Source organism: Salmo salar, chromosome 03, assembly GCF_965601325.2.
Source record: "Salmo salar chromosome 03, fSalSal1, whole genome shotgun sequence".
Classification (NCBI taxonomy): Eukaryota; Metazoa; Chordata; class Actinopteri; order Salmoniformes; family Salmonidae; genus Salmo; species Salmo salar.
Genome location: NC_138293.1, coordinates 14,978,683 through 15,005,537, shown reverse-complemented (window position 1 = coordinate 15,005,537; position 26,855 = coordinate 14,978,683). Strand labels below are relative to the sequence as shown.

Here is a 26,855-nt window from a genome sequence, read left to right as displayed (position 1 = left end):
TAATTTCAGATACATCCTTCTTTATGAACTAAGACTAAGAGAACACATCTAAGGGTTTCAGAATATTCCAGAACAGGTTGGGGTAAAGTAAGATACCCCGTTGGTGTGATTTGTTATTAATGATGGTCTGGTTTTGATGTAATTTGCACTGACTAGGTGGCAGATGCACAGTAGATGATAAGGTGTGGTAGCCTAGTGTTTAGAGCATTGGGCCAGTAACCGCAAGGTTGCTGGATCGAATCCCCAAGCTGACAAGGTAAAAATCTGTCGTTCTGTCCTTGAGCAAGGCAGTCGTTCCCCGGATGCCGAAGACAGGGATGTCAATTATGGCAGCCCCCCCCGCGCACCTCTCTGATTCAGAGGGGTTGGATTACATGCAGAATATACATTTCAGGTGTATAACTGACTAGGTATCCCCTTTCCTTGTAGAGCATGTCATTTGAACTGTCTAGGTGTAAATAAATGATGTCATGTTTATAGCATAGTTGTGGATGATGTCATATGTACTGACCAGGTGTAAAGTATATGATGTAATTTTAACTGTCTAGGTGTAAATAAATGATGTCATGTTTACAGCATAGTTGTGGATGATGTCATTTTTACTGACCAGGTGTAGATGATGTGCTGCTCCCTGCCTCCCAGCCTGTAGCTGTAGAGGATGAGGTAACAGTCTCCTCCGTAGAACTGGCCGTAAGAGGAGGGATCCACAGCCACCTTATCACCATCCTCAACACGCCAGATCTGAAACCAATAGTATAATTCTCCACGTGTATGTTGCTGCCCTGATTTGTTTGAAAAGTGCCCAGCACGCTTCAAAACCTTGTATTTACCAGGGCCAGTTTTCCCAAAAGCATCTTAAAGGCCCAGTGCAGTCAAAAACGTGATTTTTTTCCCTGTGTTTTATATATATTTCCACACAATGAGGTTGGAGTAATACTGTGAAATTTATGATAATGATAATGCCCTTTAAGTGTAAAAGCTGTTTCAAAAGATTGCCTGAAATGTATGCCTGTTTTGGTGGGATGGAGTTTTGGCCTGCCTGGTGACCTATAAGAAAGAGAGTTCCAAACCTCTCTGCCAATAAAAGCTACTGAATCTAACGCCTGCCTCAGACCACTCATAGAACAGCTACTGAATCTAACGCCTGCCTCAGACCACTCATAGAACAGCTACTGAATCTAACGCCTGTCCCAGACCACTCATAGAACAGCTACTGAATCTAACGCCTGTCTCAGACCACTCATAGAACAGCTACTGAATCTAACGCCTGTCTCAGACCACTCATAGAACAGCTACTGAATCTAACGCCTGCCTCAGACCACTCATAGAACAGCTACTGAATCTAACGCCTGTCTCAGACCACTCATAGAACAGCTACTGAATCTAACGCCTGTCTCAGACCACTCATAGAACAGCTACTGAATCTAACGCCTGTCTCAGACCACTCATAGAACAGCTACTGAATCTAACGCCTGCCTCAGACCACTCATAGAACAGCTACTGAATCTAACGCCTGCCTCAGACCACTCATAGAACAGCTACTGAATCTAACGCCTGTCTCAGACCACTCATAGAACAGCTACTGAATCTAACGCCTGTCTCAGACCACTCATAGAACAGCTACTGAATCTAACGCCTGTCTCAGACCACTCATAGAACAGCTACTGAATCTAACGCCGGTCTCAGACCACTCATAGAACAGCTACTGAATCTAACGCCTGTCTCAGACCACTCATAGAACAGCAAACTGCGTCGTTAGATTCTTTTTAGCCCTCCCGCGTCACTTTATACAGACTTAGTTCAGCGGTCTGAAACATACGGGCAGTGAGCTACATCTGGTCCCCTAGCCAATTTAGTGTGGCACATGGTTGTCTTTGTAAACATAAACAGACAGACCCTGGGCAAAATGACTATGAGAACCCCGACTAAGTTATTTCCATTGTAGTCCAGTGTTGTGTTTTACCTGGACTTTGCCCTTGCCGTCGTCCACCATGTTGTGCTGGGCGGCCATGTTGTTGTTGGAGTGGAGGGTGGAGGCGTCGAAGGGCACTTGCTCCACCTTGGCGATGCGGCCGATGCTGTAGGCCTTACTGGGGCCCGTGGTCTGATCCTTGTCCTTCCAGTCACTGAAGAACTGCTTGAACAGAGTGGTCTCGCCTCCTGCTGGTAGGACCTGGATCTGCATGGCCAAAGAAAAGTAAGAGTCAGTTGTTCTGTTGTTTACCATGAACCTCGATTTCCTCTCACATGCATTCCAATAGCCAATTGATCATTTCAACTTACAAGTATGCTTATGTGAGACTAGTTCACTAACAATATTTGTTTTCAATTCATTATTGTTCAACATTTTAAGTGACTTTAAAAAAAAAGTGGACATAGCTAACAACATTTTTAAAATAGCCTAGTAGTGCCTGAGCAAGACCTAGCAACGGTCGAAATGTTTTCATCCATGCTCATTTAAAAATGTTACTTCACATTATTCCATCAGCGTACCTGCGTCTTATCGGAGTAGCCCTTCTCTTTGATGAACTGCTGGGCTGCTGACATGGCTGCTTTACGCTCGGCTGCATTGGCCTTGGGTCCTAAGATGGAGGTAAGATAGAGTTGGTTAATCATCTACACATCTCAACAATACTCTGTGCACAGGGATTTAGTGAACATTTACTTGACTTCTCATTCTGAATCTTGCACAATCCTACACAGTAGAAGTATACTTTTTTTAATTTAAACGTTTTTTATATATGAATCACTTTGAACTGCATTCTATGTAAGAAATGTGTTGCATAGATAACGTTTGATATCCTGGGAAGTATTTAAAAACAGTGGAGAGGACTAGTCTACCTTTCCATACGAAGACGTTCTTGTCCACTCCGTTGTCCAGGATGTAGCACTCCTCAGCGGTCAGCATGGCCTGTTTGAAGGGGCTGGACGAGGCCACCACCGACGACTTCATAGAGCCAGAGGCATCGGAGATCTACAAAATACACCAAGATGAGATATCAATAAATACATCAATTTATACTGTACATATATTGACAGTACTCCCTTGAAAAATCATTTGTTCTTCTCAAATGAATCCTTAAATAATATATGCAAAATGTTATGAACAACTAAACACATAACGTCCTAGATTCCCAATGCATGTGAATGAGCTTGAGAGATCAACAACGTGTGAGCACTGAGATGGACAACACCATTATCAAGAGAAGAGAACAATGAGATAGGAACAACAATTACAAATCATTATACTGATGTTGAACAACAAAGGTGCAGTAACATCAGTTACCATATAGAGGGCCCCCTTCTTCCTGTTGGAGGTGTCCACCTTCTCATCATCAGGGGTGCCAGGAGGGATACTGGGTTTGGGCCCCAGAGCCTAGGACAGATCCAAAATGGACGATTAGCTTCATTCAGAGACTGAGCAACACCAGTCTCTCCTTTTTATTTTTCTCTCTTACCCTCTTTCACTTTCTCTCACTCTATTTCTTTCTCTCTCTCATTACATTGTTTTCAGAGCCATTGCCACACACTTGTTTGATGGGCCCAGTTTTGCAAAAGGCTATGGCACAGAGCTGGCACAGTAAGGACACAGGGCACAAATCTTTTGTGCCGATATATATTCCCACGGAACCGCTAGTGGGTGAGGGGTATTTCAATTTCCAGGGAACTCCTCATCAATGTATAGCACCATTTTATGATATGGTATCATCGTCACGTCCAACGATGGAATATTTGAATGTTATTTGGATACAGTAGGTGTGTAAGTACGAGTGATTTGCTTGTGTGTGTGTGTGTGTGTGTGTGTGTGTGTGTGTGTGTGTGTGTGTGTGTGTGTGTGTGTGTGTGTGTGTGTGTGTGTGTGTGTGTGTGTGTGTGTGTGTGTGTGTGTGTATGTGTGTGTGTGTCACACTTATATCCAATAGTTCTTCACGGCTGTATGTAATAAGACTTAAGATTTCCTGGGGTAACAATGTAAGAAATAATACCTAAAAAAACGAAATACTGCATAGTTTCCTAAGGACTCAAAGTGAGGCGACAATCTCTGTCGGCGCCATCTTGTAGAAATTTGATTTGATTTGGATTTGTGTGTATGAACGTGTTTAACTATACTTGTGGGGACCAGAAGTCCCCACAAGAATAGTAAACAAACAACATTTTGAACAACTGGGGTCAAATGATATTTCTAGGGAGTTTAGGGTTAAGGTTAGAATTAGTGTTAGAATTAGGATTAGGCAGAGTTGTGGACTCGAGTTACTTGACTTGGACTTGAGTCTGAATCAATTACAAATTTGATGACTCGAATTGATAGAAAATAAAATAACTTGGACTTGGAGCCCCTAGACATGGGACTTGATTTTGAATTGAGACTGATGACTTGAAAGTATCTGGCCAGGTTTTGTAATTTTTTGTCACTCATTTTGTGGCATAGAGTCTCCGTGGATTATTCACGCAGCCAGAGACAGTAACCGCGGCATCACCCTTGTAATACAAAATAACATCCAAATTTGAACAGATTGGCTAGTGAAACACACCCTCGGCACTCTGATTGCACCAGCAAACTGTCAATCAACACAGGTCGGGAGAACTGGCGAACAGACTGCTGATTTTCTGTAGGATCGGTTGCAGCGCAAACATCAAATTGGAGGGAGAGAGGATTGCCATAATGCAAAAAAATATGCAGCTCCAAAACTTGTTTGGTGATGTGGAATTACGATCACGCTGCGTATTGGTCCGATCCATCCGAAAGCCCTGACACCTAATGGTCTTTTAGCATGTAGGCCTAACAATTTCCGGAAATTGATCATTTACTTATGAAGCTTTGCATTTGGAATTTGTTGTTAAAATGTATTCTTACTATGGCAAAGACTCTCGTCACTCACGCTCTCCAAACTCCTGCCAGTGGAGTGCTTTTTTTCCTCTTGTTGAAATGTTTGCTGTTGCTTTCACACGTTTAAATTCACAGGCCCTATGTGAAAAATCTATATTCCATTTAATACAAAAATAATTGTAGAACCAGTTTATTAGTTGTAATTGCCAATTACAATTTTGGTCCTGGGGGCCAAGTGCTTATATTATGTAGTAGGCCTACCTGCTTGAGCTCCTGTTAGACAGATTCCATTTGGCTTTTTAAGGGGAGGCTGAACAGTCTTGCACTCTACCAGTGTCCGTTAAGATAGGACAGGTTAAGCATGATACAGAGGCTATATCTTTTGGGCTATTGCCGTGTATATTTGGTAAATCTACTTGTATATTTGGTATGAAATGGCGCTTTCACCATTGGAAACCTGTAAATTAATCTACACTCTGAGCACGTCAACCTGCCTTGCCTTCTGCTGATGTCATGCCCTTATGACAGCTACAATATCCCTATTTTACATTGACATTGGCTGAAAGAAATCACAAAGAGGGGAGAGAGGGAGGGAGGGAGAAAGAGAGCGAGAGAGAGCGAGTTGTATCGGGAAAAAAATATATATATTCTTCTTAGTTTACCTTTCACTAATGCATCTAATTTAGCCTTTCAACAACCTGACTCAAATGGAACAGTTTGGACTACTGATTTCACCCTAGATCAGCCAGATGCTAGATGCTAGACGTTATATCAGCCAGGTGCTAGATGCTAGACGTTAGATCAGCCAGATGCTAGACGCTAGACGTTAGATCAGCCAGATGCTAGACGCTAGACGTTAGATCAGCCAGATGCTAGACGCTAGACGTTAGATCAGCCAGATGCTAGACGCTAGACGTTAGATCAGCCAGATGCTAGACGCTAGACGTTAGATCAGCCAGATGCTAGACGCTAGACGTTAGATCAGCCAGATGCTAGACGCTAGACGTTAGATCAGCCAGATGCTAGACGTTAGATCAGCCAGATTCTAGACGCTAGACGTTAGATCAGCCAGATGCTAGACGCTAGACGTTAGATCAGCCAGATGCTAGACGCTAGACGTTAGATCAGCCAGATGCTAGACGCTAGACGTTAGATCAGCCAGATGCTAGACGCTAGACGTTAGATCAGCCAGATGCTAGACGCTAGACGTTAGATCAGCCAGATGCTAGACGCTAGACGTTAGATCAGCCAGATGCTAGACGCTAGACGTTAGATCAGCCAGATGCTAGACGCTAGACGTTAGATCAGCCAGATGCTAGACGTTAGATCAGCCAAATGCTAGAAGCAAAAGTGTGCAGTGAATGTGTCACTGTCTGTCACCTTGATTACTCCAATATGTCTCTCGACCTGTGTACCTACGTTATAAACTTTCATTTGTATGCTAGGTTGTAGCAACCTCATGATGGGTATAGGGAAAATTCCAGTATCATGTAGTAGCCTAAACCTATCGACGTTACATTGAACTGGATGAATGGAATATCAATGAAAGTCACCCAATATGCTGTAATAGAAATAAGGCCATGCTCATAGAAAAAATAAAGTTCGCTCTAAACAGCACCAACCATGTGTATGTGTGTGTGTGTGTGTGTGTGTGTGTGTGTGTGTGTGTGTGTGTGTGTGTGTGTGTGTGTGTGTGTGTGTGTGTGTGAGTGTGTGTGTGTGTGTGTGTGGATGTGTGTGTGTGTAATAATGATTTGGTGGGTGCTTATATTAATCCTATTTCACACAAGTGTGTATTATACACATGTGAATTGGAAGTGTGTTTTTTGCCTAACGCTCCCTGTGACACCGTCGGAGAGTGGGGTCACGGCCAGGGTCAGACATTATAAATGGCGAACCTGGAGTTAAGTGCCTTGCTCAAGGGTACATCGACAGATTTCTCACATTTTCAAACTAGCGACCTTTCGATTACTGGCACAACACTCTAACAACTAGGCTACCTGCTGCCACGGTGTGTGTCTGTACAGAGTTTCTGTGTGTGCTTCTGATTTTGCTTCTCTGTGTGTGTGTGTGTGTGTGTGTGTGTGTGTGTGTGTGTGTGTGTGTGTGTGTGTGTGTGTGTGTGTGTGTGTGTGTGTGTGTGTGTGTGTGTGCGTGTGCGCGTGTGTGTATGTGTGTGTGTGTGTGTGTGTGTGTGTGTGTGTGCGTGTGTGTGTGTGTGTGTGTGTGTGTGTGCGTGTGCGCGTGTGTGTATGTGTGTGTGTGTGTGTGTGTGTGTGTGTGTGTGTGTGTGTGTGTGTGTGTGTGTGTGTATGTGTGTGTGTGTGTGTGTGTGTGCGTGTGTGTGTGTGTGTGTGCGTGTGTGTGTGTGTGTGTGTGTGTGTGTGTGTGTGTGTGTATGTGTGTGTGTGTGTGTGTGTATGTGTGTGTGTGTGTATGTGTGTGTGTGTGTATGTGTGTGTGTGTGTGTGTGTGTGTGTGTGTGTATGTGTGTGTGTGTGTATGTGTGTGTGTGTGTGTGTGTGTGCGTGTGTGTGTGTGTGTGTGTGTGCGTGTGTGTGTGCAAGCATGTTTGTGTGTATCCCTATCCCTCACCTCAGTGAGTTCCTGTGGCTCAGCACCATCCTCCACCATGTGGAGCTTGGCCCTGCCATTCCTCTCATTGTCCCTGATGTCAATGGCCACCTGGGAGGCCTTCAGCCTCTCAAAGCGGTTACACTCACTGCCACACCACTGGTAGATATCCTGAAGAAGAGGTAGAAAAGAAATACAAGAAATAAAGGGTTTATGTTTCCAGTGGTAGCACGTACGTACAGATATTACTGTCCGTTCGGTGACTACGGGCTCTAATCGTGTGTTGATATTCCATTCATGTTACTTAGCCAAAAGCCCTTCAGGCTTGTAGGGCAAAATCCTAACTTAAGATGCATAGCTTGACATTTTATTCAAATATTCCATTGGCGTCAATACATGACTAAGATGTGAGATACTGCACCTATAAGTGTTCATGTTACTTAGCTCGTAGCCCTGATTCCAGCTTACAGTTTTCCAATACTGTAGCCTACATATACACAGGCCAGATCTACATTTCACCTGTACTGTAGTGTAGAGGTTTACCTTGCCCAGGTCCACGATGAAGCAGTCTCCCTGGTTGAAGCTGGCCCAGGACAGTACCACCTCCGTGGCCCGGATGGTCCGCCTCCCCTTGATGTGCAACAGACGCTTCACGCTCATGTCATTGGTCACGACGTGCTGGAAGCCTGAAGCCACGCCCCCTTGCTGTGATAGGAGGGGTCAAATAATGTCAAAGAGTAAAGATGAGCTCAGACGCTTGTTCGGTGGTGCGCAATGTTTGAAACCTTGCAGCTTGAAATGTATTACATAAAACTTACATTATTCCCTATTCGACAAGACAGATTTCTACCTTAATGTGCTGTCAGCTGACCCTTCCTGGTAAGCCGCCACACAAAAACATGCATATGGATGTTAGAGGAAAATATTGAATCATGATAAAAAAATTACAAATGGTGATAGCGGCAACATTGCCCGATCTGAATACGAAACCAGATTTCGGTTTTCAAACCATAGATATCACTGTCCAAACTTCAATTTAACTCAAACAATTTGTGCATTGGTTTGGGGAAAAAACGTTGGCAAATCCCGGTTCTGCTTTTCCTCTCAAGGGCATACAAAGTGTGTTCCCACGTTATGTGATTATGAAAATTCCCCAAATGAGAAACAGATCTACTCTGAGGGAGAGAGTTCTCCTGAGAAAGAAGGATAACTTTCCATGGCAGAGAAGCAGCTATGTTTATTCTCATGGAAAGAATGTTTTATGTCTACAGGGTAATGAAGGTTTCAGATAATGAGCCCTAGCTTGGTACCCTGTTCCCCTCTACCTCTTTTCTCACCCCTCCCTCTTTCTCCCTCTTACCCTCTCTCTTACCCTCCCTCTTTCTCTCTCTTACCCTCTCTCTTACCCTCCCTCTTTCTCTCTCTTACCCTCTCTCTTACCCTCTCCCCTCTCTCTCAATGTCCAGATGCTTTTTTATCAGCGTGTGTGTTTTGAGGTTATCTCATTAAAGTAAGACAAAAGTCTCTCTCTCATCTTACCCTTTCCCCTCTTCGTTCTGCTCCCTCATAATCCACATCTCTTTCTTTCTCCCTCTCGCTCCCTCCCTCTCTCTATTTTTCTCTCTCAAGGACACTGTGTGTAACTCTAAAATAAAAGGAAGACAGTTTCCACAAACCGGACATTTCAAAATGTAAACAGAACTGGGTTAATTACTGCCATCTAAACCAAGGTCTGAGGCTTTTCTGGAAACATAAAACAGATGGTGAGAGAAACAGCAAAGGGAAAAACTCTCAAACCCCACAGTTGTTGTATTTATAAGGATTTCAAAATGGCTGCCGTTGACATGCTGGTTGCAGTGACTATAGTGCCTGTCACACGTTTGGTTGTAAACATGACAAAGGCTAAGGGGAATCTATGCTAATGTCTATGAACTTCAGACTCATTCACTTCATTGCAAAGTTTATGGGATGTTGCTAATGATTAAACCAGTGCTTTAATCATTAGTGACATCCCAGTGATGTCCAAACCGTATCCAGTTTTTCTATCCAGTTTTATCCAGTTTTTCAATATTTTCTATATCTTATTTTTGGATCAGTAATAATGACTTAATCCTTCTGACCTTATACTGATAGAGTATGTCAATGGATGTCCAAAGAGTATTCCTTCCTATTGCCTAACGCATTGCCACAAACAGGAACGATTGTAACAGAGATGTTGCAGATCGCTACGACCAACCCCTCTTGCCCTAACTGTTACCTTTCTAATGCAACACAAACCCGTACATTTCTAATGCACAATAAACCACTTCCTTACCATAAACTAACCCAGGGTTTCCCAAACTCGGTCCTACCCCCTAGGTGCACGTTTAGATTTTTGCCCTGGCACTACACAGCTGATTGAAATAATCACAGCTTGATGATGAGTTGGTTATTTGAATCAGCTGTGTAGTGCTAGGGTAAAAAACAAAATGTGCACCCAGAGGGTGCCCCAGGACCGAGTTTGGGAAACCCTGAACTAACCCACTGTTCTTGTGCAAAGTGTCATTAGTGGATGCTTAATTGGAAGAAAAAATGAATTACTTCCCACTCCACATCTTTCAGCTGTTAGCAGAAGAAGCTGACCTTGTACTTGATGCCAGACTTAAAGTAGCCCAAGAAGGTGATGGACTCGTTGTTCTGGACCTCTCTGAACTGGACCGGCCCTCCGCCCAGGAAGTCATCCAGCTGGGTGGCAAAGATGGCCGCCGCTCCTCTCTCATCCTGAGAACACTCATCCCCTGGAGGAAAGAGAGGAGAGAAAGTTAGAAATCATCCACAGAGAAATTGCTAAAACTTGTTTTGACCAATAGCGGTTAAGTATTGCCTTTCCAAGCCTTTATTCAAACTGTTGAGTATGGTATAGGTGACTGCCTGTTTTGGTTATAGCCAACTTCTTTTGTAATTACAGTACACCAAGCTAACTAGTGAAAGTCTACACGCCGCTTGCACAGTCTTCACATTTTCCTGCCTTAAAATTAAATGGGGAAAAAAGGGACTAAATTTGACTTATTTCGTACTTATCTTCACTGCCTACTCCACATTTTCAAAGTCAAAGCAAAAAATAAAAAACGAACATGTCTTGATTGCATATGTCTTCACACCCCAGAGTTAAAACTTGGGGGAAGCACCTTCGGCAGCCATTACAGCTGTGAATCATTTTGAATCAGATTCAACCAACTTTGCACAACTCTCAGAAAGTATTCACGCCCCTTGATTTTTTCCACATTTTGACGTGTTACAGCCTGAACTTAAAATTGATTAAATGTAGATGTTGTGTTACTGGCCTACACACAATATGGCATCATGTGAAAGTGGAATAATGTTTTTAGAAATGTTTATAAATGAATTACAAATGAAAAGCTGAAATGTCTTGACTCAATAAGTATTCAACCCTTTTGTTATGGCAAGCCTAAATAAGTTCAGGAGTAGAAATGTGCTTAGCAAGTCACATAGTAAGTTGCAGGGACACACTCTGTGCGCATTAATAGTGTTGAACATGATTTTTGAATGACTACCTCATCTATGTACCCCACACATACAATGGTGTGTCAATACACCCAGTCACTACAAAGATAGAGGCATCAGTTGTCGGAGAGGAAGGAAACCGCTCAGGGATTTCACCATTTCACCAGCCAATGGTGACTTTAAAACAGTTACAGAGTTTGATGGCTGTGATAAGAGAAAACTGAGGATGAATCAACAACCTTGTAGTTAATCAACAATACTAACCTAAATGACAGAGTGAAAAGGAAGCCTGTACAGAATAAAAGTATTCCAAAACATGCTTTCTGTTTGCAATAAGGCACTAAAGTAAAACTGCCCTGAAAAAGTCCTGAATACAAAGAGTTCTTTTTGGGCCAAATCCAATACAACACATCACTGAGTACCACTGTTCATATTTTCAAGCATGGTGGTGGCTGCATCATGTTATGGGTATGCTTTTCATCGGCAAGAACTATGGAGTTATTTAGGATAAAAATAAACTAATAGAGCTAAGCGCAGGCAAAATTCTAGAGAAAATCCTGGTTCAGTCTGCTATCCAACAGACACTAAGAGACAAATTCTCCTTTCAGCAGGAAAATAACCTAAAACGCAAGGCCAAATATGTAACCCATTTCAGGAAGCTAGTCACTACACAGGAATCAAATCAAATGTATTTATAAAGCCCTTTTTACATCAGCAGATGTCACAAAGTGCTTATACAGAAACCCAGCCTAAAACCCCAAACAGCAAGCAATGCAGATGTAGAAGCACGCACAGTGGCTAGGAAAAACGCACTAGAAAGGCAGGATCCTAGGAAGAAACCTAAAGAGGAAGCAGGCTCTGAGGGTCCTCTTCTGGCTGTGCCAGAACAGTCCTCTTCTGGCTGTGCCGGGTGGAGATTATAAGAGTACATGGCCATTTAGGCCAGATCGTTCTTCAAGATATTCAAATCTTCACAGATGACCAGCGGGGTCAAAAAATAATCATAGTGGTTGTAAAGGGGGCAACAGGTCAGCACCTCAGGAGTAAATGTCAGTTGACTTTTCATAGCCGAGCATTCAGAGGTCAGGAGAGACATTTGAACGTTTTGTTCATTCTTTTGCGTTTTTTGATGTTGTTGCAGAAATGCCTTCTTAAACGTGAACATTCAAGTGCCCCAATAACAAACTGCCATCTGTAAATACGAATACAATTGTTAAATTACAAGCCTAGTTGGTTTAGCCACGGAAAAAGACAGGAACCTGTGGTTCCAGTCTGCCGTGAAGCGTTCATCCATGTATATGGGTAAGAGTCTAGCTAGATTTTCAGATATTATGCGTATCTAATTTTGTCAGAAAGTCGTTTTCATTGCAAGTTAAAGAGTATTGTTAGCTAGCTAGCGAACGTTAGCTTGCTGGCTCGCTAGCTAACGTTACTTGTATGATCTGTGTAGTCTGTGTAATATTATTTGTATCTCAGAAAGCCATTTACCATACTAATTATAGCCTAATGTTAGTTAGCTAGATAACATTGAACCTAGTTGGTTAGCTTTAGCTACCTGCAGATTCATATTAATGCATTTCATGCATGGTGGCTAGCTATGACAATCCGTTTGTACTGTATGGGTTGGAATTATTATTATGGTTCATATTTTAGCTAGCTAGCTTTATGTCTAAACAAGATACTCCACTTCGCCAGATGATTACATGACCCATCAAGTTAGGCAGGTGTGTCTGGGGTGATTACGGCCTTCTATTGTATTTCATGAACATGTGTACATGTCTAGACAATAGTGACCCATCCACTTAGCTAGATGTGGCTGGGGTGTGGTTATAACATTTCTTTCACATGACCCATCAATTTAGACGTGTGTCTGGGTAAGCATCATCTAATAATTTAAACACTTTCTATTTTTGATACTGCTACTATGCCAGAAACCATTTCACTGTACCGTTTACACCTTCTGTATCCTGTGCATGTGACAAATAAACTTTGATTTTATTTGATATAGTGTGTGTTTACCAGAGATGGTAATGTGAAGAACAACATGACCTGCACCAAAGTCAGATTAGGATATAGGCCAAAGACTAGATAAAGTGTATTTTTACCTGGAGTTTTTTCCTTATTATAGGTTACTATTTTCACGACTTTTAGTCTTGAAATCTTTGGTTGTTTACTACACTACCTTACTCTGTTTAGCACATGTTCTCACATGTGAATCCTTAAAGAGATGGGTGGGGCTAAGGCTTAAGAGCGTGTGAACGATGCTGAATAGGTATATTCAAGAGACATTCAAAAGTGGGGACATTCAAAAGTGGGGTTACAAGTTTAGAAACTTTCAAAGCAGAATTATTTTCCCATTGTTCCTCAACTGCAGTGTATGATTTTGTAGCTCTGAGTCTCTACTTTTATCCAATGTAAAAAACACTTTCTTATTTTGCAACATAAAACCAAATCTAGGTAGTCGGTCACATATACAATGAATTTGCTTACCAACGACTTGAATGTTCCTGAGTGGCCTAGTAATGGCAATACTTGAAAATGGCTGTCAACCAATGATCAACAACCAACTTGAAGAATTTAAAAAATAATAATGTGCAAGTATTGTACAATCCAGGTGTGCAAAGCTCTTAGAGACTTACCCAAAAAGACTCACAGGTGTAATCACTGCCAAAGGTGATTCTAACATTTATTGACTCAGTAGTGTGAATACTTATGTAAATGAGATCTTTCTGTATTTCATTTTCAATCAATTTGCTTAAATTTCTAAAAACATATTTTCACTTTTTCATTATTGGCTATTGTGTGTAGATGGGGGCAAAAACATATCAATTTAATCTCTTTTGAATTCAGGCTGTAACACAACAAAATGTTGTTGAAATTTCATTGAAATAACGTGATTCAACCAGTCTGTGCCTAGTTGTAACTCCATCCCAGGGTTAGGTTTTCAGAAGACCGAGGTGGGTTTTCCATTTTACTTGGGCTTTCCTCTATTCATATGTATGTTGATCCTAACAAACTCCCCAGTCCCTGCCAGTGACAAGCATATGTCATGGTTCCTTCGGGCACCAGAGGGCAGTAGACCGCCCTAGAGACTATCTTTGTTACTCAGGTGTTGCTTATCATTTCATTATTATTTTCCTTTTAAAATAGGTGTATTTTCTGTCCTTGTTTGCAGAAGCTTGATTTTGGTTGCCCTGTGTGTTTGTTGCCTGAGTAAGAGGTCTAGTGTTCGTTGGTTGTCAGTGTTACTGCTATCCTTCTGTTACCTTATTTTCAGTCAAGTATTTACAGTTATCCTAAACCATTGATTCCTCGTACGGTCCAGTCTCTGCACCTGGGTCCAACCCCACCACGTCACAGCAAGCTTCTGCCCAACATGGACCCAGCAGAGATCAACCAGATGAAAGAGGTCATAACCCACAGAGGAGCACTGTTGTGAAGACAGCATGAACAACTCTCCCAGATCTCCGAGACCCTCCGGGCAATCACCAATTCCTTCCGTCCACAGCACACCCCCAACCCAGGAGGAGTCAATGCCCAAGTCTCATCGCCCAGTGCTACAGGCGTTGCCGTAGTTCCTCCAGGAACCCAAGATCCCAGCCCCTGAGCAGCATGACGGCCACCCAGGAGGATATAAGGGTTTTCTCACTCAGTGCTCTCTGGTGTTCGAGTTACAGTCCTCCTTGTTTCACACCGATCAGGCCATGATCGTCTACATCATCTCTCTGCTCTCGGGCAGGGCCCTGGTGTGGGCAACGGCCGTGTGGGCCAGCAGCCACCATCCTGCAGCTCCATATTAGCCTTCGCTGCCGAGCTGTGTCGAGTCTTTGACCACCCAGTCGGTAGATGGGAAGCAGCAAGCTGACTGTTCAGACTCCGCCAGGGGGCCAGACCAGTGGCTGACTTCACCATTGAGTTCCATACCCTCGCCACCGAGAGTAGGTGGAATACTGAGGCACTGGTTACCGCTTTCCACCAGGGTCCGTCTAACTCTATCAAGGATGAACTGGCTGCCTGGGAACTGGGAGAGGACCTTGAGTCCCTGATAACGCTGGAAATCAGGCCTTACAACTGCTGACACCACCCCAGTATCCCGGCTATCTGAGCACCCGACCTGAACCCAGCATTGAGGAGCCAATGCAGCTGGGACACACGTCTGAGCCCACAGGAGCATGACAGGCACATGCGTGAAGGCTGCTGCCTCTACTGCGGAGGTTGCGGTCATCACCGTGCTACATGTCCAGAGCTGACGGGAAACACCAGGGCTCGCCAGGACAAGGGGAGACCCTGATGAGCTGTGCAGTTACCTCCCGGCTACCCAGTCACTGTCTGTTACTACCCACAGCCCTCCACTGAGAAAACCGTCAACACCAGATTCAACTCTTCGTGGACTCTGGGTCCACAGATAACTTAATTGATCCCCTGTGTGAAATGTCCCATCCCTCTGCAGATTCAAGCCCTTGATGGACGCCCTATTGGCTCTGGCCAGGTGGAATATCAGACCAAGCCCATTCTACTGCAGGTTGGGGTGAACCACTCAGACTCTTAGTTTTCTTTTGATCACTGCTCCAGAGAACCCACTGGCTAGTGCTACATAACCCACGATTCTCCTGGTCCACGGGACACCTACTAGACTGGGGTAAGTACTGCCAGACTAAATGTCTATGACCCCCACCAAGGGCCTAGCCATGTCCTCCTGCATCCATTGAAGACCAAGACTTCTCCTCTCTCCCTCCCGAATACTTCGACCTCTGGGAGGCCTTCAGTAAGAGGCTACAGGCCACCCTTCTCCCTCATCGTTCATACGACTGTGCCATAACTCCAACCTGGCTCCACACCTCCCCGGGGCCATCTGTACTCTCTCTCTTGACCCTTGAAGCACCAGTCCTGGACAATTACATCCGGCAGTCGCTGGAGGCAGGATTCATTAGACTCTCTACATCCCCAGCTGATGCAGGCTTCTTCTTTGTGGGTAAGGATGGAGGCCTGCGTCCATGCATCGATTAGAGGGCTGAACCGGATTATGATCAAGAATGTCCGCTGTCTTAGAGTTGGCCCAATGGGCCCAATTCTTCACCAACGCTTACAATCTGGTGAGAATCAGGGAAGGAGATTAGTGGAAAACTTCCTTTAACACCCCTAGTGGCCACTATGAGTATTTAGTCATGTCTTTCGACTACAGACTTCCCCAGGACATTGTCTCATATTGGGGCCCATCAGGCAAACTGGCACCGAAGACCACTTTGGCTCCTCCGACCGGGTCAATGGGTGTGGCTGTTCACTCATGATCTTCCCTTAAAGGTGAATTTGTGGGAGCTCGCTCCTCGCTACATAGGATCCTTCAAGATCCTGAGTCGCATCAACCTGGATACCTATCATCTCCAGCTTCCCAGGTCCATAAGGTTCTGTCTGTCCTTCCATGTCTCCGATCTCCAGCCAGTCCCTTCTCTCCCCCTCACCTGCTCCTCCGCCCCCTCAACTTGTGGATGGCCAACCTGGCCTACACTGTCTGACGTCTGTTGGAGGCTCGCTGGGTCTGAGGGACCCTGCAGTACCTGGTGGACTGGGAGAGCTACGGACCCGAGGAGGGGGCGTGGGTGCCGGCCCGGTACATCCTGGATCCGGGTCTGGTAAGAGACTTCAACCGATTACGTGGTGGTCGTCAGGGCTCGCAGCTGGAGCCGCTCTGGGGGTGTACTGTCATGGTTCCTCCAGGCAGCAGATGCCGTCCTAAAGACTTTCTCTGTTACTCAGGTGTTGCTTATCACTTCATTTATGATTTTTCCTTTAAAAAAATGTGTTTTCTGTCCTTGTTTGCAGAAGCTTGATTTCGGTTGCCTCTGTTGCCTGAGTAAGTTTTTTTTTCTCAATATTACTGTGATCCTTATTTTCAGTAAAGTATTTAATTATATAATAAACCATTGATTCCGCGTCTGGTCCATTCTCTGCACCTGGGTCCAACCCCACACATCGCAGCATACCCATAACATGATGCTGCCACCACAATACTTTGTATTTTCAAGGGTTTCATTCTGTGTTGTGTTGTATTGGATTTGACCCAAGCCTGCCATTAAAATATATCTTTGCCATGTTGTCTTCCAGTATGACTTAACGGCCTTGTTGCAAACAGAATGGATGATTTTGATGGGATTTTTAAACACAGGCTTTCTTTTTCTGTCATTCAGGCCATTAATGTGGAGTGAATACAATGTTGATCCTCTATTTTTAAGTATTGCGGTCGCAGCATCCTGTTATGAGTATGCTTGTCACCGGCAGGGACTGGGGAGTTTGTCAGAATAAAAAAACAAAGGAGCCCAGATAAAAAGTTAAAGGAAACCATGCGTCAATCTTCTGAATATCTAACCCTGGGATAGTTTGCTTTTCAGGGGAACAATTACACAAATGTTTATGCCAAAGACAGACTAGAATGGCTTTCCGATAGGTGTTGAGTGTTCCAGAATGAGACGGTCTCAGTCCTGACTTAAATCTGTTTGAAAACAAGATATAAGGTTTGAATATGGCTGTCCAATAATTCCTTGCCAAATTTACTGAGTCTGAGAAATGTTTACATAAACAATGGATATGTTGTGCAAAGTTGGTAGAATCTTTGATTTATGGCTGTAAAAAAACCAAAAGGTGCTTTCACCAAGTATTAACTCTGGGGTGTGAAGACTTACAATCAAGACATGTTTTTGTAAAAAATAATAAAAAAAAATGTAAAACGGTAGGAAAAAACAATCCTATTTTATATAAAAAAATGTGATGACTGTTCAAGGAGTGTGTAGACTTTCACTGGGTACTGTATGTACATAAATGCTTATTTTAGAACTGGTTTGATCAGATTCAACAAGAACTCCACCAAGAGCCGGAAAGTTCTCTTTACTACAGCTAAATATGGTTTGAGTTTTGCCCGGGGGCTCCAACATGTGGTTGAAAAACTGAAACAACGGGGTGGAGTTGTTTGCAACTATGCGTGGATCCCTCTCAGATCTCGAACGGGAATGATAGAGAATGTTAGATCAGTAAGGCCGCCACCACAGCAAAGAACTGAAGCCTCGATCAGAGGGAGAGCTAGGCACCACATAAACCCGTCCAGACCCAGGCCTCTCTAATGTGGCTGGGTAATGACTAACAGGCACTGGTATGCTATGTGTGAGAGCCGGCAGCATGCACACTGTGTTCACTCTGGTTTGTCTGTCCAAAGTCGAACTGACAAACTGCACATAGGAGAGTTGGATGGAAGAAGAGAGAAAGACAGAGAAAGAGAGGAAAGGAAAGAGAGCTAGAGAGAGAGAGGGAGGAAAGGAAAAAGAGACAGAGACAGAAATTACTTGTGGGCTTTCTTTGAAGATGTGCACTTGCATGTACCATGCCCAGAGATCTTTTTGTCAATTGAAGCAAGCTAATAGACAAGACAGGAAAACAAGAGGGGAAATAGAATTACACAAATTAATTTCACACAAGAGTTTCAACACTCCTGTTATCTCAACACTTAGATACAGTGTCAGGGTGATGTGCATTATTGGAAATGCTTTCTCACGTATGTGTGTTGAGAAAGAGGAACATTTCCTGCTAAGCAATATTTGTTATATGCAGATTCAGTGTCTACAATACGTGTATATTTGACCATAGCTACAGTATAGGGTATTTATACACATGCGCACTGACAAAAGTAATGTTTTCTATAAGGGTCTATGTGTAGATTAACCACAGCTACCACAGGTATTTCTACATTATTTATACCATGCAAATTCACACAGCCTTTTGTGGTAGAAACCGTGGAACAAAATAGCATGTATTATTTTGTTTGTTCTATTCCACTGTTCCAACCAGCAAAATACATTTCTGAGCCGGTTCAAAGCCCCCAAAAAGTAGCGGTTTATATCGTTCCTTTCTGTTCTTTTAAAATCTCTGAAATCGTAATTGTTTTACATTTCGTTCAATGTTAAAATACTTAACCAATCATGCAGTACGGATAGAGCAGCTTTCTATGGAGCAGGCAAGCTGTAGCTCAGTGAGTTGTTTACAGGCGAGATGGAAAGATCAGTGTCAGGCGTGAGATGCAACTGAAATTTTGCAGGTTGGGAGAGAGCGAGAGAGGGTGGAGGACGAGGCTTGGCTTGAAACGCTTGGCATCTTGTAATGACATGTAGTATCTGAATTAGGCCTACATAATTATACCTACGGAGGAGCGGTTTCTAGAGAGGAACTTTTAACGTCTTTCAACTTCATAGTTGGCTTAACGTTGGACCAGAAAAGCTAGCTAGCAAACAAGCTTGTGTGTGCAGAGCAGCACCAGAATTAAAAACACATCTTACCTTTTTGTAGTTAATAAATCCAGTGTGAAATGTGATAACTATAGTATCCCTAACTAGCATATAACTATAGTATCCCTATCTATCTATCTGGTAGAGCATGGTGTTTGCAACGCCAGGGTTGTGGGTTCGATTCCCACGGGGGACCAGTACGGAGAAAAAATTTATGAAATGTATGCATTCACTACTGTAAATTGCTCTGGATTAGAGCGTCTGCTAAATGACTAAAATGTAAATGTAAAAAGTTTATCCATTGTTCTCTAATTAAAAATCTCTCTCCCTATCTTCTGAATCACGCTTATAACGTCAGTAGGCTACAGCTAAGCTTCGGAGGGGGCGGCAGGCAGATGTTCAGCTGGCAAGCAGATGTTAAGCTGGCAGACAGATTCTCAGCTGGCAGGCAGAAGCTGGAAGAAGTTTCTGATTGACAGAGGGAGGGCTTTGCATAGGCACTTTGTTGCCCTGATGTAAAATAACGTTATTAAACGGTTTCCATGCTTTTAAAATAATGGTTCTGTTCTGGAACAGTATAGTTCACTTTAGTTCCTGGTTCTGATTCTTTCGCTTGAACATTTTTATTATTTTCCGGTTTTCTGTTCTGTTCCCTGAACCGGTTCCAACACTTTAAAAGTAGCTCTTCTCTCCCTCTCTTTCTCAAAGTAAACATTGATCTAAGATGACTGGACGAAAGTAAGAAATCTACTACATAGATCTTTCAGATCCAGTCCATGTCCAATCAGTGGTTACTTATAGGAGTCTAGTGTAGTCTGTTTGTCTGTAGGTGTGTGTGTGTGTGTGTGTGTGGTGGGTGTGTGTGTGTGTGTGTGTGTGTGTGTGTGTGTGTGTGTGTGTGTGTGTGTGTGTGTGTGTGTGTGTGTGTGGTGTGTGTGTGTGTGTGTGTGTGTGTGTGTGTGTGTGTGTGCAAGTCTTACCCATCCACATGTGTATGTAGTAGGAGGGAGCTGCAGTTGTGTAGAGGAGCAGATAGGCATCTCCTGTGTAGAAGTTGCCATGCAGGGCCTTGGGGACAGGCTTCAGGTCCATGTTCTCTATACGCCACACCTGCAGCCCTTTCTCCTTCCCTGCAGTCACAAACTCCTTGTGTGACACCATGACAGCTCTGAGAGAGACAAAAAGAGAGAGAGAGAGAGAGAGAGAGAGAGAGAGAGAGAGCTGGAGCTTCAAGAGGCAGACATACCATAAAAGTCATAAACTTCTCTTCTTTTACAACTTCTCTTATTAAAGGTTCAATATGCAGAAATCTCTCCATTTCTTGGTTGCTAAAATTCTAATAGTTCACCTACTTTCAGTTCATGTAACATAACAAGCAAGTATAGTGTAGCAAATCATTGTACTAACCGCTGTGAAATATATTTTCCATAACCCAAAATATTGTATTTTCAGCTGTTTGAAGCTTGTTTAAAAAAAACGAAAGTAAAAGACGCAAAAAACTAAATTTAAGAACGAGAAGCATAGAAATAGCGCACATAGAACAGATCTAACGCTTCTTAGACTTGCTTTCAATGAGAATGACAGATCTATAACCCAAATTTCTAAGTGAATTTGGTCACTCCAAAAAGTGCCATATTGCAGCTTTAAATAAACAAACGCAGAACCAATATATAGCATTTTCTCATTCCTGTCCATTCTCTTGACTCAGACACTGTGTGCAAGATGATAAAACGGAAGCGACGCCGGTACAGAGGACAAAGAGCCGGATGCCATGTCAGGAACCGGAGAAGGCGAGTGGGAAAGCTGCTGTTACCATCAATACTACTCGCCAACATGCAATCATTGGACAATAAATTAGACGAGGTACGATCACGAATATCCTACCAACGGGACATCAAAAACTGTAATATCCTATGTTTCACGGAATCGTGGCTGAATGACGACATGGATATTCAGCTGGGGAGGGGGGGGGGGGGGGGGGGGGGGGGTCTGTGCATATTTGTAAACAACAGCTAGTGCACAAAATCTAAGGAAGTCTCTAGATTTTGCTTGCCTGAAGTAGAGTATATTGTAATAAATTGCAGGCCACACTACTTGCCTAGAGAGGTTTCAGCTATACTTTTCATGGCTGTTTATTTACCACCACAGACAGATGCTGGCACTAAGACCGCACTCAGTCAGCTGTATAAGGAAATAAGCAAACAGGAAACCACTCACCCAGAGGCGGCGCACCTAGTGACCGGAGACTTTAATGCAGGGAAACTGAAATCAGTTCTACCAAATTTCCATCAACATGTTAAATGTGCAACCAGAGGGAAAAAAAATCTAGATCACCTGTACTCCACACACAGAGACGCGTACAAAGCTCTCCCTCGCCCTCCATTTGGTAAATCCGACCACAACTCTATCCTCTTTATTCCCGCTTACAAGCAAAAATGAAAGCAGGAAGCACCAGTGACTCGGTCTATAAAAAAGTGGTCAGATGAAGCAGATGCTAAACTCCAGGACTGTTTTGCTATCACAGACTGGAACATGTTCCGGGATTCTTCCGATGGCATTGAGGAGTACACCACATAAGTCACTGGCTTTATCAATAAATGCATCGAGGACGTCGTCCCAACAGTGACTGCACGTACATACCCCAACCAGAAGCCATGGATTACAGGCAACATTCGCACTGAGCTAATGTGGCTCATCTTATGTGGCAGGGCTTGCAAACTATTACAGACTACAAAGGGAAGCACAGCCGCGAGCTGTCCAGTGACACGAGCCTACCAGACGAGCTAAATCACTTCTATGCTCGCTTCGAGGCAAGCAACACTGAGGCATGCATGAGAGCATCAGCTGTTCCGGACGACTGTGTGATCACGCTCTCCGTAGCCGACGTGAGTAAGACCTTTAAACAGGTCAACATACACAAGGCTGCAGGGCCAGACAGATTACCAGGAAGTGTGCTCCAGGCATGTGCTGACCAACTGGCAGGTGTCTTCACTGACATTTTCCACATGTCCCTGATTGAGTCTGTAATACCAACATGTTTCAAGCAGACCACCATAGTCCCTGTGCCCAAGAACACAAAGGCAACCTGCCTAAATGACTACAGACCCGTAGCACTCACGTCCGTAGCCATGAAGTGCTTTGAAAGGTTAGTAATGGCTCAAATCAACACCATTATCCCAGAAACCCTAGACCCACTCTAATTTGCATACCGCCCAAACAGATCCACAGATGATGCAATCTCTATTGCACTCCACACTGCCCTTTCCCACCTGGACAATAGGAACACTTAAGTGAGAATGCTATTCATTGACTACAACTCAGCATTCAACACCATAGTACCCTCAAAGCTCATCACTAAGCTAAGGATCCTGGGACTAAACACCTCCCTCTGCAACTGGATCCTGGACTTCCTGATGGGCCACGACCAGGTGGTGAGGGTAGGCAGCAACACATCTGCCACGCTGATCCTCAACACTGGAGCTCCTCAGGGGTGCGTGCTCAGTCCCCTCCTGTACTCCCTGTTCACCCACGACTGCATGGCCAGGCACAACTCCAACACCATCATTAAGTTTGCAGACAACACAACAGTGGTAGGCCTGATCACCGACAATGACAAGACAGCCTATAGGGAGGAGGTCAGAGACCTGGCCGGGTGGTGCCAGAATAACAACCTATCCCTCAATGTAACCAAGACTAAGGAGATGATTTTGGACTACAGGAAAAGGAGGACCGAGCACGCCCCCATTCTCATCAACTGGGCTGTAGTGGAGCAGGTTGAGAGCTTCAAGTTCCTTGGTGTCCATATCACCAACAAACTAGAATGGTACAAACACACCAAAACAGTCATGAAGAGGGCACGACAAAGCCTATTCCCCCTCAGGAAACTAAAAAGATTTGGCATGAGTCCTGAGATCCTCAAAAGGTTCTACAGCTGCAACATCGAGAGCGTCCTGACTGGTTGCATCACTGCCTGGTACGGCAATTGCTCGGCCTCTGACCGCAAGGCACTAGAGAGGGTAGTGCGTACGGCCCAGTACATCACTGGGGCTAAGCTGCCTGCCATTCAGGACCTCTACACCTGGCGGTGTCAGATGAAGGCCCTAAAAATTGTAAAAGACCCCAGCCACCCCAGTCATAGACTGTTCTCTCTACTACCGCATGGCAAGCGGTACCGGAGTGCCAAGTCTAGGACAAAAAGGCTTCTCAACAGTTTTTACCCCCAAGCCATAAGACTCCTGAACAGGTAATCAAATGGCTACCCGGACGATTTGTATTGTGTGCCCCCCCAACCCTCCCAACCCCTCTTTTTACGCTGCTGCTACTCTCTGTTTATCATATATGCATAGTCACTTTAACTATACATTCATGTACTTACTACCTCAATTGGGCCAACCAACCAGTGCTCCCGCACATTGGCTAACCGGGCTATCTGCATTGTGTCCCGCCACCCGCCACCCATCACCCGCCAACCCCTCTTTCACGCTGCTGCTACTCTCTGTTGATCATATATGCATAGTCACTTTAACTATACATTCATGTACATACTACCTCAATCAGCCTGACTAACCAGTGTCTGTATGTAGCCTCGCTACTTTTATAGCCTCGCTACTGTATATAGCCTGTCTATTTCCTGTTGTTTTATTTCTATACTTACCTATTGTTCACCTAATACCTTTTTTGCACTATTGGTTAGAGCCTGTAAGTAAGTATTTCACTGTAAGGTCTACACCTGTTGTATTCGGCGCACGTGACAAATAAACTTTGATTTGATTTGAAAACACAACCTAACCAGGCCTCCCGAGTGGCGCAGCGGTTTAAGGCACTATATCACATGCAGTGCTAGAGGCTTTGATACAAACCCGTGTTCATTTCCCGGGCTGTGCCGCAACCGGCCGTGGCCGGGATTCCCATAAGACGGAGCACAATTGGCCCAGTGTCGTCTGGGTTAGGGGAGGGTTTGGCCAGTGTGGCTTTACTTGGCTCATCACGCTCTAGCGGCTCCTTGTGGCGGGCTGGGTGCCTGCAGGCTGACACCGGTCGCCAGTTGAACGGTGTTTCCACCAGCACATTGATGAGGCTGGCTTCCGAGTTAAGGAGCGCGGTTAGGCAGGTCATGTTTTGGAGGACGCATGACTCCACCTCCGCCTCTCCCGAGCGCGTTGGGGAGTGGCAGCGATGAGACAAGATCGAAAAAGAGGGTAAAATACAAAAGAAAAAGAAAAACCTAACCTCTCAGTAATTTCATGGTGTGTATTGATAGTATTGGGAGAGGTTGATTACACCCTGAAACAAATCACAGTGCAGTGATAACCCACTGCCCTTAATCTACCCTCAGCACCATAAGGTTTATTGTGCCTCTAATACAGATAACCTCTTATCAAGGGGCATTGCATAATCTTTTTCAGATCAGAAAGTGGTTTGCTAGTGACATGTAGCCTATGGGCTCTATTTTAACAAAACTAACGCAATGATAAATATAAACGCAGGCGATAGCGCTATGGGTTCAGGGATGTGTCAGAAATTATCGGTGCACTTGTCAGAGGCTTGGCCCCTCACTGGCCAATCAGAATGTGCTCCATGGCGAAATATGTGGTTGCTTCAAGTTGTGTATTTCCAACCATTTATGCATGGCCTTGGAATCAACTCCAATTCCAATGTTAGTCCGTTATAGTTTGATAAATAGCTTACAGAAACGAAATAACAAAATGTAGACCTATCTTTGCTAAATAGGTTAACTTGAACCCATTTGCAGTCCACATTGTTCTAGGGGCATCCCCACTGATATAGGGGCTAGGCCTAGTGTAAATTACATTATGGCTGAGAATGGACATGCCAAACATTGTCAATAAGAAAGACTAAATTCATTATAATATGGCCTAAAAAGAGAACGAATAATTCTAATCAAATTCTAAACAAAACAACAACTTGTTTTAAATAGACTATGTCACACTTAATTTCTCCCCGTGGCCATATAATATTAAAACAATGGAGACTATGGAGGGTTTTACGGCACATTCAAACTTTTCACAGAAACTGGACAAAGATCCAACATAAAGAGAAAAGCAGAATGTCCACCCCGTTATGCTGCTCCCCAATAGGCCTGTTTAATGAGCATAATCAGAACCCTTTTACAGATCAGATCGCAGTCACACATCTCCAGAAGTTGCATTGCAAGCGCGCCATGGACGTTGTCACCATAAAACCAGGAAGGTGAATCATTCTAATAAGATTGGTTGAAATGAAATAAAACAAAAAACAAGCAATCTGTTTTTTTTTAAACAACAACAATAAATACATGTAAAATGTAATGATATCATAAAACCACCAGGATAAAAAGACAAGTACTGCTGTTGAACCAGCCTTTGTTATAGTAGGCCTAAGGGAGGTCTTGGGTTTGAACATATGAAACTGAAAACAAGCAATTGTTACAGGTTAGAGATAACTTCTAAATACGAGGTTCACCGGTATTACACAAGGTTCTCATCTCTCATTTCATGATGGGCATGGACACGTAGCCTACATCATGGAGGGGGTTTCACGCACGTCCAAAACGGGTCCTGCATGGCTAAAATAATGTGGACTTGCCTACGATGCATAGATAAAAAGGGAATATCAGCTCACTGTTTTACTCCTCTGAAACTAGATTTTAAGATTTATTGGCGGTCTCAGAAGCCAACCCCTTTATCGACAGTCTTGACTACTTCGCAATTGCATTGGGCAGGACAAAAAAAGACTTAATTGAGAGGAGGGGAGGCTATGCTTGGTTTTTATCCAAATTTATCAAAATGGGAAAAACATTTGTTTTTTATGTTTCTAAATATAAAAAGTATACAGGAACCAAAAGCACATTAGGCTTCTCTTGTTCCATGCGCATTAGGGCAGTGTGTGTCTCGTCTAGATAGGCTGTGTTTCCACTGTAGAAATGAATGCCATAACCAACTGTGTTACCTCTAAAACCAACTTTTGGTTGGTCTTAAATATCCCTATCAGCGCTGCCTGAAATTAGCACTTTGGATCATGTTTTTACCTAAAATATTTCCACCCCTCCCATCTGAACGCAAGCGAGCGGATATAAGACAGTTAAATTGCCGAACCTAGCATTAGGGCTGGAAAATGCCTTTGCGGCTGTTTTTACATAACGAAATTGCAAATTAACATGCGTTTACACTAGCGCCACCTTAATGCCAGCCGAAAATAGAGCTCCATGTGTCATGTAACCTATGACTGTAGCCTATGAAACATTGGTTCAAAACTACTGTACCTTCTGTTTGTGTATAAATTTGACTCGTTTCAGGAAACTAGGTGTATGTCGTGCGTCACTACTTCACAGGAGAGGCATTTGAACGTAAACATTTATTTTTTATCAAAATGTGTTTTTTGGGGGGGAAGAAAAACCTTCTGGAACGTGAACTTTCATGTGCCTTAATAACAAACAAATGTAAATATGAATAAAATTGTTAAATTATGAGCCTAGTTGGTTTAGACACAGAAAAAGAGAGGAACCTTCCCACTAGCCATGATTGGCTGAGATAATGGATGGGCTGGACTTGCCAATAGATGAGTTTGGATAGGTCTGTCATGTAGCACACTTCTGTCTATAACATGACCTGCTCAGTATGTGTAGGTAATCCTTTCTAATTGGGCTTTTTTGAAAGATTCCACGAAGAGCTGCATAAGTGTTG

General features: G+C 43.7%; 1 protein-coding gene across 2 annotated transcripts in view; it reads right to left on the bottom strand.

Annotated features, from left to right (window-relative positions):
• Positions 1–26,855, bottom strand: part of LOC106598932 (gelsolin) — a 39,874-nt gene that overhangs the window by 6,692 nt on the left and 6,327 nt on the right. Inside the window, exons 2-10 of one of the 2 annotated variants that reach the window (XM_014189959.3) lie at positions 20,154–20,400; positions 10,025–10,179; positions 7,946–8,107; positions 7,424–7,573; positions 3,287–3,376; positions 2,842–2,974; positions 2,494–2,582; positions 1,964–2,179; positions 608–741 (exon numbers count right to left, since the gene is read on the bottom strand). In XM_014189959.3, the coding sequence (XP_014045434.1) occupies positions 608–741; positions 1,964–2,179; positions 2,494–2,582; positions 2,842–2,974; positions 3,287–3,376; positions 7,424–7,573; positions 7,946–8,107; positions 10,025–10,179; positions 20,154–20,334 (1,310 nt within the window). In that variant the 5' untranslated portion in view covers positions 20,335–20,400. The remainder of the gene's footprint in view (positions 1–607; positions 742–1,963; positions 2,180–2,493; positions 2,583–2,841; positions 2,975–3,286; positions 3,377–7,423; positions 7,574–7,945; positions 8,108–10,024; positions 10,180–20,153; positions 20,401–26,855) is intronic. The other variant, XM_014189958.3, reaches the window with a different exon arrangement.